General features: G+C 44.9%; 1 protein-coding gene across 1 annotated transcript in view; it reads left to right on the top strand.

The window, feature by feature from the left end:
- The window catches only part of CNTN6 (contactin 6), a 247,999-nt gene that overhangs the window by 74,117 nt on the left and 159,366 nt on the right, over positions 1-14,516 (top strand). The window contains 2 exon segments of the mRNA XM_084840343.1: positions 9,915-10,118; positions 12,337-12,439. Of these exon segments, the coding sequence (XP_084696469.1) occupies positions 9,915-10,118; positions 12,337-12,439 (307 nt within the window).

Genomic DNA, 14,516 nt, shown 5'->3' with positions numbered 1-14,516 from the left:
ATGGACTGATTTGACCTCCTTGCAGTCCAGGGGACTCGTAAGAGTCTTCTCCAGCACCACAGTTCGAAAGCATCAATTCTTCGGCGCTTAGCCTTCCTTATAGTCCAGCTCTCACAGCCATACATTACTACTGGGAAAACCATAGCTTTGATTAGATGGACCTTTGTTGGCAAGGTGATGTCTCTGCTTCTTACTATGCTGTCTAGGTTGGCCATAGCTTTCCTCCCAAGGAGCAAGCATCTTTTAATTTCATGGCTACAGTCACCGTCTGCAGTGATCTTGGAGCCCAAGAAAGTAAAATCTGTCACTGCTTCCATTTCTTCCCCTTCAATATGCCAGGAAGTGATAGGGCCAGATGCCATGATCCAGCAGTGCCCTACTGCCATCCAAACCCTGATGGTGGAGAAGCAATGTCAGTGGAGCTTTCTGCCACCTGAACAAGGAGGCATCTAACAGAAGACTTCTTTTTCTGCCCCTGGAGGGAGAGGTCCACATATCCTATGGTCCCTGGGATGCTCTCCCAGGGACCATATGGGCATTATCCAACACTGCCACTCTTCTTATGCAGTCGACACACTGCTAGCATAAGCAACCTCTAGTACTATGCTAGAATGTTGCAGATTCAATGGGCAGTATCCCCAGAAAACAACTCACACCAGCTTACACTATCAGTGTAGTGCTAGAGGTCATTTACACAAAGGTTGTGTCAATTGCATAACTGGAATGGCAGCATTGGATGTTGCCCAGTGATTGTGAAAAATGGTCTTGGGGATGCCTTAAAACCATAAGTTCTCTGCACAGGAAGAGATAACCAGTCACTAAGTAGGGATGCTTGCAGGAGACAGAATATGTTTAATAAGACACTGAAAACTGTAGATGCACAAATAGCCTCAGATAAATGTTACTAATCCAAACTTTCTTGGCTGTCCTTGAGATTCCTCAGATATTTCACCTGTGGATGAACCCCAAATCACTTTGAATGTTACTTTACACAAAATGCTAGGTACCTGCAGAATCTCCCAGAGAATTTTGCTAGTTTTATCAAAGCACTTTTGCTTTCCCTTAGGGATGTCACAGATATCCAGGGTAGGGGGGTGGAGTCCAATGGCCATCCATCTGCTTGGCCCCCTGGACTGGAGCCCACAGAGCCACTGGGCAGTCTACAGGTGAGCAGCATGCAGCCATCCACTCCCTTGCCAAGCCACCATCATTCTTTTATGTAAAGGCAGATGTATATAAGCCCATTTATGCAACATTACAGGCATAAATGGTCTATTTTAAAAGCCCTTTACATAAAAGAATGAGCCACTATTTCCCACCAAATGGTGGCTCAGCGAGGAAGCGGGCAGCTGTGTGCAGCTCACCAGGCACCTATGGACCAGCCAGCGGCTCGTGCCATGCCCCACACCGAACAGGGTTGGCCAGCTGGCAGGCTTTGAGCAGAGTGCAAGGTGGACCTGGGTAAGTTCATCCATGCCTACTTTCCCTTGTCATTGTTCTGTTGGTTTTGCATCAGGAAAAGCTACCAAACCCACTTCTCTTCAAGTGAAATTTCAGTGCCAATTGGGCCAAAATGCATCAAGTTTCTTTTACCTCAAGTTGCATCTTCCATTGGTACCCCATCATAAGCAATCTTTCAGAAGAGAATCCTCACTGCAATGCATATCTGATGCTTTCTAATTAATATGACATTATATTTTTTTATTGACCTGAAGTTCATAATTTTTCACAATATAAGGAGTTATTCTCCTGTATCTTCTGGAGGGCATTCCAAGACCTTCAGGTTAGCCCTCCCACTGGATGACAGGCAGGGTCCAATCAAAATTATCCCCTCCAGTGGGATGAGCTACCAACCCTTCCCAGACTGGCACTGCCTGGTGGTGGCTGAACAGCACCCTTGCTGAGATCCAGGAATTCAGCAGTATAGTTGTTTCAGTTTTCATTTTATAGGATGTTTTCCTCTTCTCATTTTCCTGACTTAACAGCCAGGGAAGGGGTCAGTGTTCACTAGAGGTGGACTCCAGTGCCATATTGTTTTCTCTGTGAGGAAGGGTCACCCACACCAGCTCTCAGAGGTTCACCTCAGCAAAGATCTCATAGGCCATGCCATCCCAACTGGGCAGACAGGCCCCTTTGATGTGAGTGGGAGCGCTTCTAGCATTGCCCAGGCCCCAAGCTCTCCCTACCCTGGAGGAGGCCAGGCCATCTAGCCATTTCACCACCCTAAATCACGCAGAGCTGGCAGACCTGATGCACGCAGCCCCGTTCTTCCTAGCTAGAAGGGATCTGGGCTCTAGAGGGTATTATACTCTTGGTGCATAAAGTACTCAGATCTTCGTCACCCAGCCACCCGATCTCCCTACCCAGGAAGATGCCAGGCTTCGGGCTTGCTCCTTTTTAAGGTGCAAAAAGCACCATAATGCCACCCAGCTCATGCTCTTCCTTACAAGGAAGAGGGCTGGTTATCAAATGTTTTTTTTTGGTGGTGCAAATATCCAATAGTCAAGTGGTGCCCGCCCCTCACAACCAGGGTCTAGGGATACAAGTCTCATTTGTCCACCACCACCCTCCTCCACACTAGCTCTAACCTTCCTCTGACTGGGGGTCAGGAGGGCTGATGGAAGCGAAGCTTTTACCACAAACAACGATGCGTGAGTGTGAGCAGGTGGCACCATCACTGGAAGAAGGCTCTTCTGAGTGTACACCTCAATGATCTGTGGATTTTGCAGATGGTTGAGCCATTCTGAGGGAAGCCACCACACACACACCTGATTCAAGGACACTTGACCTTAGCTGGGACCTAGCCCACCCCAACTTTCTGGTGTGGGTCAGACAACTGATGTTACAAGAGGTTACATCCACTATCCCGCAGCCAGGGGAAGGGGAGTGTCCCTGCCACTCTTTTTCCCATTCAGGGGCACACAGATCCCATAAAGGGAAGAAAAAGAAGTATAATTGCTCTTCTAGAGGCAGGGGATGAAAGAGGGGACCTCCTTCTTCTTCCTCATCCTCCTCATGATGAGAAGAGAAGACCCATCATTCCAGAGGGTCTTCCTTCCCAGACACACACTTGGAGGAGAGAAAGCCAACGAAGAAGAGGCAGAAGAGGGCACTCCCTGCTTGTTCTCCTGCCCCTGCTTTTCAGGGCAGCAAGGAAGGCATGAGCTGGATCACTCAGCAACAACAGGCCCTCCCTTCCCTTTCACTAGACTGATCTGATGTTTTGGTGAATTCTGAGGGAGGGAGAAGGGGGACTTTCTGAGGAAGATTTAGAGTTGGCTGCCTCAGCTCAACAGAGACCTTTTTCCTTGTGAGCTTTTTCAACTTACTTTCTAAGGCCACTCGCATTTTGAAGGTGGGTGGCAACGGTTACAAAGCTATCGCCTCAGATAATACCCAACCAAAGGAGGGCAAAGTGGTCATAAAGCCTCTTTCTGTACACTTTCCAGACTTCGTGAACAAGGTTTGGAGGGCTGAATGGGCCAAACCAGCTTTGAGTGTCAAGCAAACTTTATTTGTTGCCTGAGGAGGTTGTGGACTCTCTTAAAGTGCCTATGGTGGGTGCCCTGGCCTCCTCTGCTGTCATTCCCACCCATGAGGGTGGTCCCAAAGAGCCCTGTGACAAGTAGGTGGAAGCTCCATTGCAAAGAAGATTTGAGGCCTCAGCCATTACCTTTTGAGCCCCAAACTAACCCCATCTTTGCCTAGTCAGGCAAAGATACCTTTGGGCAGAAGAACTAGCTGAAATGGAAGAAGCATCTAAATCCTTCAAGAATGGGCTCAAGAAAATTGCCCTGTTCACAGCCCTCCTAGCAGACTCCTCCTCTCTAAATACCAGAGAATTAACTGGGATCCAGAGCCATGGCAGCCAATATTGTGGCTCAGAGAAACGTTAGGCTGAGAATGAGGGAGGCTGACCCAGTTCCCAAGCAAGGCTGGCTAGTTATGCCTTTTCTGGTGACAAACTGTTTGGTGAGCCTCTGGACAAAGTATTGGTAGAAATGAGAAATAAAACCAAGGCATTACTTACATCCAAAAAGGATGATAAAAAAAAGCCTGAACCCATCAGCCCTTTCATTCAGTAAAGTTTCAAAACAAGTCCAGATCCTTGGGTGGATAGAAGTCCAAATTGTTTCATCCCAGGGCCACAGGCAGAGGGACATGCCAGTCCTTGCCTGGGCAATACAGCCTCATTTAGCTTTTCCAAGGGGACCAAAAAGTCCCACTTGGCCTGACACCAGGACCTCGAACCGGAGAAATGGGGTCCACCTCCTCAAATATACTACAGACTGGGCATCAGCCACTTTGGATGCCTGGATCAGAGAGACAGGGTCCTTGGGCTGTGCCCTAGAGTTCACTCCCACCCCAGTCCAATGCTGCAGGAGATTGGGCACCTCTTGGAAATAGAGGCAATAGAACCATTGGGCCAGAGGTCCTCCGAGGTCTATTCTATTCTTTTCTTGGTTCTCAAAAACAATGGGAAATTAAGAGCCACTGTAGACCTCGAGAGGCCAAACAAATTCCTCCTCCACAGATACTTCAAGATGAAGACTCTCAAGTCCATCTTGTCAGCCATCCTAGCATCATTGGACCTTATAGCAGCATACCTGCATGTGCTATCCATCCTTGTTACTGGAGGTTCTTATTTCTTATGCTTTGTGTACAGAAGCGATCACTACTAATACAGGGTGATGCCCTTCAGCTTAACCTCATCCCCCTGGGTCATTACCAAAGTACTGGTGGCAGTGGTGGCTCACTTGAGAAGGAGGAACATCTGTCTATACCCCTGTTTAGATGACATCCTTATCAGGTCTACCTTCTGTCAGAAAGATTTTGAGGATTTCAAGACTACACTGGAATGCTTACAAGACCATGGCTTCATAGTGAATCCAGAGAAGAGCTGCTTGATTCCCTCAGAGTCCCTGGATTATCTGGGTGTGATCCTGGACACAAACCAATTCTGGTTGCTCCTTTCAGCTTAGCATTAGCAGAGCATTCCTCTAGCCTGCAAGGAGTGAAGCAGGTGGATCTGAGGTCCTTAACCAGACTGATGGGTCTCCTGGTTTCCTGTCAATATCTGGTGGCATGGGCACATCTACACAGCAGGGAGCTACTGAGGTTACTTCTCCCTCTTCAGAAAGCAATAGCCCACAAGTCAAAGTAGTTTGTCTCTCTCTCTCTCTCTCTCTCTCTCTCTCTCTCTCTCTCTCTCTGTGTGTGTGTGTGTGTGTGTGAACCTCCAAGCATCTTGGATATAGTGGCTGGCTTTTTCAGGGGGGTCAGTCTGGCCATCCCAGTCAAGACAGTGAATCTGAATTGGGTTCTAAAAGCCCTCATGGTGTCACCCTTTAAGCCTCTAGCCACCTGTTCTCTGAAGATATTAGCCTTAAAGACCGTTTTCCTTGTGGCAATCATCTCCACCGGAAGGATCTTGGGACAAAGTGCTTTGTCCTTAGACCCCCAGCTCTGTATTTTCCATGATGACAAGATAGTTCTCAGAACAGACCCCACCTTTCTCCCTAAGGTCAATTTGATCTTCCATCATCAGCAGGAGGTTGTTCTACCTTCCTTTTGCCCTAAACTGGTTCATCCCTAGGATCAGGCTTGGCACAAATTAGATGTGCATTGAGCCCTGCACTTTTACCTGGATGGGACAACAACTATCAGAAAGACCAAGGCCTTGTTTGTTTCACATCAGAACAAGTCCTTCAGCTAGAAGAACTCCTCTTCTACTATTTCTAGATGGCTAAAGAGTTCATTGTCTTAGTTTACCAGGCCCTGGGAAGGTCTTCCCACTCTGGAGTCACTGTGTACTCCCTTAGGGGAGTGGCCAGTATGGCCATGTTCAGGGCTAATATCTCTACAGAAGAAATCTGCAGAACTGCCACTTGGGTTTCTCTGCATACCTTCACAAGGCATTATAAAGTTGATATATTCTCCTCAGAGGATATCATCTTTGGTAGATGGGTCTTGCAGAGAGTTCATGTCCAGTGAAAGGTACACCTTGCTCCCTCTCTGGGATGGTACTGCTTTGGCACATCCCAAAGGTCTTGGAATGCCCTCCAGAAGATACAGGAGAAAGGGAAGCTTCTTACTATAAATTCTTGTTTTCTGTACCTTGTGGAGGGCATTCCACCCACCCTGGTAGCTGGTGTACCTATGTTTGTTCCTTACAGGTTTCTGCCTCCGCCATACATGCGGGGTAGTAGGCAGGAATCCTGTAGCCTAATTCCTCCTTTCCCCCCTTGTTCATCGTTTATTTGTATTATTGAAATTAAGCGGGTGCCCCCTTTTCAGATGCTGAGTTCTAACCTTAATGTGTTTTGGGGATAGTGTTGGTGGAGTTCCTGGCTTTTCCAATCCAGTTTGGAAAGGCTGGATAGCTCCTTCCAATAGAGATGATAATTTCAGTTGGACTCTGCCTGTCATCCAGTGGGAGAAGCTAACCCAAAGGTCTTGGGATGCCCTCCAGAAGATACAAAAAACAGGAATTCATGGTAAGAAACTTCCCTTTCAAGAGCTTTGGCAGTAATGGCCACCTCTGAATATGCTGTCCACACTAGGGATGTATGAACATCTCCATGTTTGGCTCTAGAACAATTTGGGTATTTGTGAGCATTTGTTTCAGGTATCACACAAGCTCAAGGCTTTTACAAGTGCTTTCTGGGGATGGGAGAAGAGAATGCTTTCAAACCCCCAATGTGTCCATTGATTTGAATAGGCAGGTGCAAGTCTGCTGCATGCCCCTAAAGGCTGATGGGTGGGCTAAAAGTGACTAGGGATGGTGGAGAATTCCACCATGGACTCCAGTGAGGCCAGATTCTTTAGAATACTCCCCCCCCCAGAGTCCGTGGCAGAATGGCCTCCCCCCCCCCGCGACCCCGCGGAATCCCCTCAGGACGGACCTACCTGGTGGTGGATGTGGCGGCGGTGGTAGTGGATGAAGTGGTAGCACTAGTGGCTCCGACCGCTTCCAGGCTGCTGCGACCGCAAATGGCGGACGTCATAGCAGCCACCATTTGCATCCCTACGCTAGCCCATGATAGGCTATGTATATATTTACATAGCCTATCACGGCTAAATCCGGGACGCAAATGGCATAGGGGATGCAGTCTACACCAGTGAACAACACCCCTTGTCATTTTTTTGTCCTCAGCCAGCCATTTTGGAACATTCTGCGGGTTTAAATTCGTCTATTGAAATCAGCAGGGCAGGGTGGTTCCATAATTCCACTGATTATAATAGACAGATTTAAAATTGCTGCATACTCCATAACAGCCCAAAGCCATGGGCTGTGACAGCAGTGTCAGGGCCCATTATCTCCCACTGCAAAAGGCAGCCAGACTAGGGTAGCTTTGGGGAAGGGGTGGAAAATCACCAGAGGTGGCATGTGAGCCCCCAGCCTGCTTCAAGTAATAGCTCCATCCTGAGTCCACAATACCTTTATTATTATTATTTTGCAAACTTCCTCTTGCTGGATCATGTTATTAACTCCCTAACTGTATTGCATGGTATCTTACAGAGCTAGGGGGGGAAATGCTTTCAGAAGTGAAGCTTCTTTGATAGATCCCGAGTGGCATGCTGTCTCTAATTATAGTCGCATTGTATTATAGGAAGTCAGCGTAAAGTTCCACAGAAACCACTGGTGTTTACAGAGTCATTATCATACCATGCCGATGTTGCAACTGAAACATAAATAACATTTGTAAAATGGCATTGATGATGACAAGGAGTGGGGATGGGGAAAGAGGCGACGTTTTGAAATGAATCAGTTGGCAGAAAGTTCCGAGCTCATGAATTATACATTTAATTAAGGGATGCTAAACTGCTAGATTTCCAAAACTTCTGATTTACTATGTTTTATTTTTTAAAAAAACACGATTTCCATGCCCCTCCTGCCACTGCTGGAGCTCGATAGAAAGAGCTCCACAGTCAGCTGTCAAACTCCAGACAGCAGGAAGGAACAATTGTGACAGAAGGTGAAAAGAAGCCACTGAACAGAAGGGCAATGAGTCAGAGAGATCAGAGCAGCAGGGGAACCAGAAAGGAGGTGAGCTACCAGTACCTAAAGGAGGCAGCTATGGGGAAAGAGGAAAAGAAAAGTTAGCATAGAAGTTGTTCAGTCCACAAAGTGCACGCACGTGTGTGTGTGTATGTATGTATGTGTGTATGTACGTATGTATATATATAAAAGGGTAGTCCCAAAAGTGCTTGAGGCACATTCAGAGGGAAGTATCTGAAGCAGAGTGAACGTCTGTTCAATGTCCATTCCTGTAGTCTGCATACACCAGGGTTCATCTGATCTCTGTCTGCACTGCAGGAGGTGGCAATTGTGTGACTAGCTGTGCAGACAGTGTGGCAAAATGCATAGCGTCTGCAATAACACTTTAACAAAAAGAAAAAAAGCATAGTACCAACACACTTAAAATTCCCACAGTCACCTGTCATGTCCATATTTAAAAAACAATGTTTAGCCCATAGAGTGTGGTTGGAAAATATGGGATTAATTTAGACAGTGATCCCACTTTGGTTTTGGACTCTGAGTCTGAAGAGCTCTTTGTTTTATTAGCCTAATCAACTGCTTTCATACCTTAATGGTAATGATGTAGTTGCCAAAACTACCGTGAGAGCCCTTGACATGAAATGCAATATTTGGGGTTTGTTTTTGGTTTGTTTTTTGAAGTATTAACCACAGACACTGTTGTTTTCAGAACTGAGTCCCACAAGTAAACTAGCTTTCACAAGCTAATTGGGGCAAGCATACTGAGCCTATTCCGTTTGCCTTTGTTCCCACTTACCAATTGGCATCATAATTTGCATAAGATGCTCCAGGCAACTATGCTGCATGGACAAAGGGTTATCAAAAACTGACCCTTTCTAACTGGACTGTGTTGTGCCTGAATTTTAAGTACTGAGTTGACTGCCATCCTGACTGTGCTTCCTGTTTCACACATGTGTGCCAAAACAGGGAGTGCAAAAGCTTGCCATCTCTAGACTTGACCCTTTAGTTTCTTTAGTCTTGATCCACTTAGAGGAAATCACACCAAAGCAACAAGCCAAAGAAGGGGAAGGGGAAACATTACCAGACTTGTGTAATCGTCCCAAAGAAAGCAGTATGAAGACAGAAGATTTAGAATAGAAGAATAAACTTGGGAATTTTCTCAAGGGTAATGCAATCCACCCACTTACAACACTGCACTTCCTTAGACCTAATTCTAAGCTAGTTGTACATATAATTATCAGCTGTACTTTTAAACCATACATGTCCAGCTGCCTAAGAATATTATCTAATGTAATGGTCCTTGTCTCTACTCTGATCTCTTCATTCCCAGGGCTGGTTCTGACATTGGTGTGTATCACTTGATACTTCTGTACTTGATTATATTCAGTCAAGAGTATGAACAGTCTATATTGGGAGAAAATGTTGTGCTGGAGCTGACTGTGAACAATCTGGGGTGGCCCATGTCATTATTGATTTTTGTATTCAATGAATGCAGAATATGTGTGCGTGAACTGTCTTCCTTCCTCCCACTCCAGATCCCTGGCTGAATTTTAAAGCACTCTGCCCTCCATGATTTCACACAGTAACATCACCGCATCTATTTGCTCCGCTAAAATCCACTCTCATTTGCAATAGGCAAATGAATATTTCATTCGCCAGATAAATGGCATGTTGACATTTTTATTTTCATTTGAAGAAACAAAATCACTTGTTACAGAAAGATGGGAGAGAGAAAAGTGATCTAATATTAGGTCCTATATTTATATTATATGAGCTACTTTGTTTAACAGAAATAAAAATCATGGAGATTATATATATATATATATATATATATATATAATCTCCTCTATTAGTGCTAACTCTCAGAGCTTTGTTAGGAAAACATGTGTAATAAGTGTTTGATGTTTTCCAGATTTATCCTATGCTTGGATTTTCAATGATAATCCCTTATATGTTCAGGAGGACAGTCGTCGATTTGTATCTCAAGAGACAGGAAATCTATACATCGCCAAAGTGGAACCTTCCGATGTGGGCAACTACACATGTGTTGTAACAAACACAGAAGCAAAACAAAGTGTGCAGGGCCCACCCACACCCCTTGTGCTCCGGAGTGATGGTAAGTTTGGGGGGATTTTTTTACAATCTTAATTGAACTAAATTAATATGTAATGATTGTTGTTGTTGTTGTTGTTCAGTCGTTCAGTCGTGTCCGACTCTTCGTGACCCCATGGACCATAGCACGCCAGGCCTTCCTGTCCTGCGCTGTCTCCCGGAGTGTGCTCAAGTCCATATTCATTGCATCGGTGATGCTATCTAGCCAACTCATCCTCTGCCGTCCCCTTCTCCTTTTGCCTTCAGTCTTTCCCAGCATCAGGGTCTTTTCCAGTGACTTTTCTCTTTGCATTAGGTGGCCAAAATATTTGAGCTTCAGCTTCAGTATCTGTCCTTCCAAGGAGCACTCACGGTTGATTTCCTTTAGGAAATATGTAATGATATGACCTGTCAATTTTGAAGCAGTAATCAATTGCTGTAGGACAGCAGATGGCTTTGTGTTACCCTTTCTGTTCACAGAGGGCTCCTTTTGAGTCTATACTTTGGATCTTGTCCTTCATGGTAAAATGAAGAGCTTGAGTGAATGAGTGATACAACTGGGTATAAATGCACTTGAAAACTTATTTTAGATTACTATGTGCCACTCATTCCCCTAAGGAATTCTGGTAATTCTAGTTTGGTGAGGTGCTAAGGTCCTCTGTTAGAGATTGCTAGTCCATGCCTCACAGAATTAAAATTCCCAGGGTTTCCTGGGAAGAGCAAACAACAATCAGACCAATTTGTAGTGAAGAGATGACATCGTGAACCAAACACATTGCAGTGGAAAGAAGCATGCCAAAATGAATCCTAATTCCCATACTAATGTGATTCTTCCAAGGATGTTCAGATGTGACAGCCTTCCATTGTCAAATCAAAGATGCAGAAAGCTAGATCTAATCCAGTTTAGTCACTGAAGTGAAAGGCATCCTTTTGTAGGGAGCTCTTTAATTAAATGTTCGCAGTTGAAAATACATAGCTGAGAAATCCATTAGCAAAGGGTTTTTTTAAAATGGGATTCCTTCCCCAGTCTATGGTCCCTCACAATGTTCTCAAGAGGGATAAAATAGCAACAAATACTGCAAAGCATTGTATTCCCATTTTTATAAAAAATAATAATATGGGGAGAATAGCTGATGTGCATAATGGTGTATGTGTGTGTGAGAGAGAAAGAGACTGTGAGTCCTTGGCATCAAGGGCTATATGCTGTAGGTCCAAATGCAGGGAAGGAGTCAGATTTGGCCCCTGGACCTCTATATATCCATTTCTAGATTAAGAACTTGGTGGGATTTTAAATACTTACATTAAGCATTTGAATCTCCCCTTCTCCATTCTTGATGTGCACTATGCCCAGAGAATAAGGATACTTAGGGCTTATTCTCCAATACATTTACCCTGCTTACAGTGCAATCCTATGCATGTCTACTCAGAAGTAAGCCTCCTGGAGTACAATGGGGATTACTTCCAGGAAACTGTGTATAAGATTGTAGAGTTCATGTCTTCTCATTCTGTTAGTCAGCACTCAATTACTTGTAGTTGAATGTGCAAATTCCCCCTTCAGATATTTTGTTTTCGATAATGGCAGGTGATAGGAAAGCCCTGACTGTAGTGTTTAGTCTGCTATGGTTATTTCATACATACATAAGTCATCACTTGATATTGCAGCATTAAGGGATGAACATGTCTGTATGAACTCATGCTACAGAGGCATTCTCAGCAATTGACTTATATTTGAGCATTTTCTCCCTTTGAATGATAATCAAACCTTAAATATCTTCCAAAATCAATGACTTCTTCAGGATTAAGTTTGTACTGGAACAGGATTTAGCTGGGAAATTAAGCAAGCTTCTAAGATTTGGTGGGATATTTCTTGCATGTTTTACTGTTTTGTTTGACACAATTTTAGTAGTGGATTCATACTATAATCAAACCATTTTAGGGTTTTGTTTTTTTTTAAAAAAAAAAAGTGTAATGTGCTGTCCATCAACTACTAAATGCTGGCCTCTTTTGATAATCTGGACCAAGAGGTCAAGGGAAGCTCACTGTTGTGATTTGATTTATGGACTTCATATTGGACACTGCACAGCAATGACGTTCTCCACAGTGGCCTATTCTTGCTCTTACTGAAAGACATTTATTCGTTTCCATGGGAACAAGACCACAATTTTGTATCTTACACTGACATTCTGTTGTAGTAGACAGGTCTGAAGCACAACTGGAGTGTTCGTTGTTTTGATGTTCAACAGGTGTAATGGGGGAGTATGAGCCAAAGATTGAAGTGCGTTTTCCAGAAACAACACAGGCAGCAAAAGGCTCGTCGGTGAAACTGGAATGTTTTGCCCTTGGAAAGTAAGGCTTTTCATCTTTTCTTTTGAAATATGTAACGCTTGTTTGTTGTAATAAAATAAGCTTATTTCTCAAACAGTCAGCCAAATGGGGGTATTGATTTGGATTTTAGTGATATCCCTTGATCACAAAAAAAGTTTTAAATATTACTTCAGCTAGGGGTCCCATTGGTTTTTGCCCAGTCTCATCAAGGCACATCCGCCTGCTTTTTCCCTGCTCTCAGACTGTATGCCGGGGGGGTGGATTTTCAACCAAGTTGTCATTTTTTTTCATTTCAGCTTTTAATAAGTTGTTAGCAGTTTCTTGATATCCAAGCCTACACTTCAACTCCCATAGCCAAGTATTAATTATTTCAAAACTCTAATTTCTCTTTCTGAAAGAATGCTGATTTTTAAGAACACACACACACAGAGAGACACACAATTATGCATGGTGTGGAGAAAGTGGATAGGGAAACGTTTTTCTCCTCTCATAATACTAGATCCCAGGGTCATCCCACAAAGCTGATTGATGGGAAATTCAGGACAGATAAAAGGAAGTTCTTCTTCATACAGCACATAGTTAAACTATGGAATTCGCTACCGCAAGATGTAGTGAATTTAGAGATGTCAGACAATTCCGCCACGGATCTCGGTGAGGCCGAATGCCAGTGCATTCGGCCCCCGAACTCCGTGGCAGAATGGCCTGTCCCCCCCTGTGGATCCCTCCCAGGATGAGACTTACCTGGGGTGGATGTTCCAGACGGCGGCGGCTCCAGCGGCAGCTTCGGCAAAGGCGGCGGCTGCGGCTGGTCTTCTGACCGGCTGCTGCCACCGCCATTTGCAGTCTGTTTCCCCCGCCCCATTCATGATAGGCTACGTAAAGACTTAAGTAAAGACTTACGTAGCCTATCACATCTGGGTTAAAAAAAAAAGTGCGTAAGCAAATGGCGGCGGCTATGGCCAAAGCCATTTGCATTCCCTATTTTTGATTGTCTTAGTCTATGTAAATATTTACGTAGACTAAGACGGCGAAACTAAGGGGGAACACAAATAGCATAGCGGACGCTATTCGCGTTCCCCCTTATTTTCGCCATCTTAGTCTATGTAAATATTTACGTAGAATAAGACAACCAAAAATAGGGAACGCAAATGGCGGCGGCCGTAGCCGCCACCATTTGCGTATGCTTTTTTTTTTTTTTTTACCCAGACGTGATAGGCTACGTAAGTCTTTACATAGCCTATCACGGCTGAATACTGGGACGCAAATGATGGTGGCTACAGCCACCGCCATTTATGTCCCTGCTAGCCAGCGGCCGGATGCCCAGCTGCTGGCAGAGCCAGCCGGAGGCTCTGCAGAATCCCTGCGGAGTGGAGCCGGCCAGCCAGGATTCTGGGGGGGAGGTGCGGAGTGCCTCCCCCGCCGGCGAAGATTCCGGGGGGAGGGACAGAGCGCCTCCCCCCCAGCAGAACCTGGTGGAGCCAGGTAAGGGGGGTTTCGTACATCCCTAGTAGTGATAGCCAGCAATTTGGATGACTTTAAAAGGGAATCGGACAAATTCATGGAGGAGAAAGCTATCAATGGCTACTAGTCCTGATGGCTCTGTGCTACCTCCAGTACCAGAGGCAGTGAGTCTATGTACACCAGTTGCTGAGGAACATGGGTGGGAGGGTGCTGTGGCGCTCATGCCCTGTTTGTGGGTTCCTGGTCGACAGCTGGTTGGCCATTGTGTGAACAGAATGCTGGACTAGATGGACCCTTGGTCTGATCCAGCATGGCTCTTCTTATGTTCTTATCCTAATGGTAGCAAATCCTTCAATATGGGAAACATGCTAACTACTGCAGTCATTTCTTCTGCTTCAGTTAATATTTCATTTTTGTAAAGCTGATGGCTTTTAAATGTAAAGTGAGGGAGATATCTGTATACCTATGGTTCTGTGTGTGATGCTTAATGAAATTCACTACAGGTAAATATTGTATAGCTGTTCCTTCAGATTAAAGTGATAGAGCTTACATTTCCTTTCCCTCTTAAGTTAGATGCATCTTGAATGACAGAAATCCCAACACCATTAAAATAAACAAAACAAAAACACACCATTAA

This window comes from Heloderma suspectum, chromosome 2, assembly GCF_057233095.1.
Source record: "Heloderma suspectum isolate Gila_16-S chromosome 2, 16-S_ref, whole genome shotgun sequence".
NCBI classification, from domain to species: domain Eukaryota; kingdom Metazoa; phylum Chordata; class Lepidosauria; order Squamata; family Helodermatidae; genus Heloderma; species Heloderma suspectum.
Note: the sequence above shows the minus strand (reverse complement) of the source record. Positions and strands in the feature narration are given on the sequence as shown.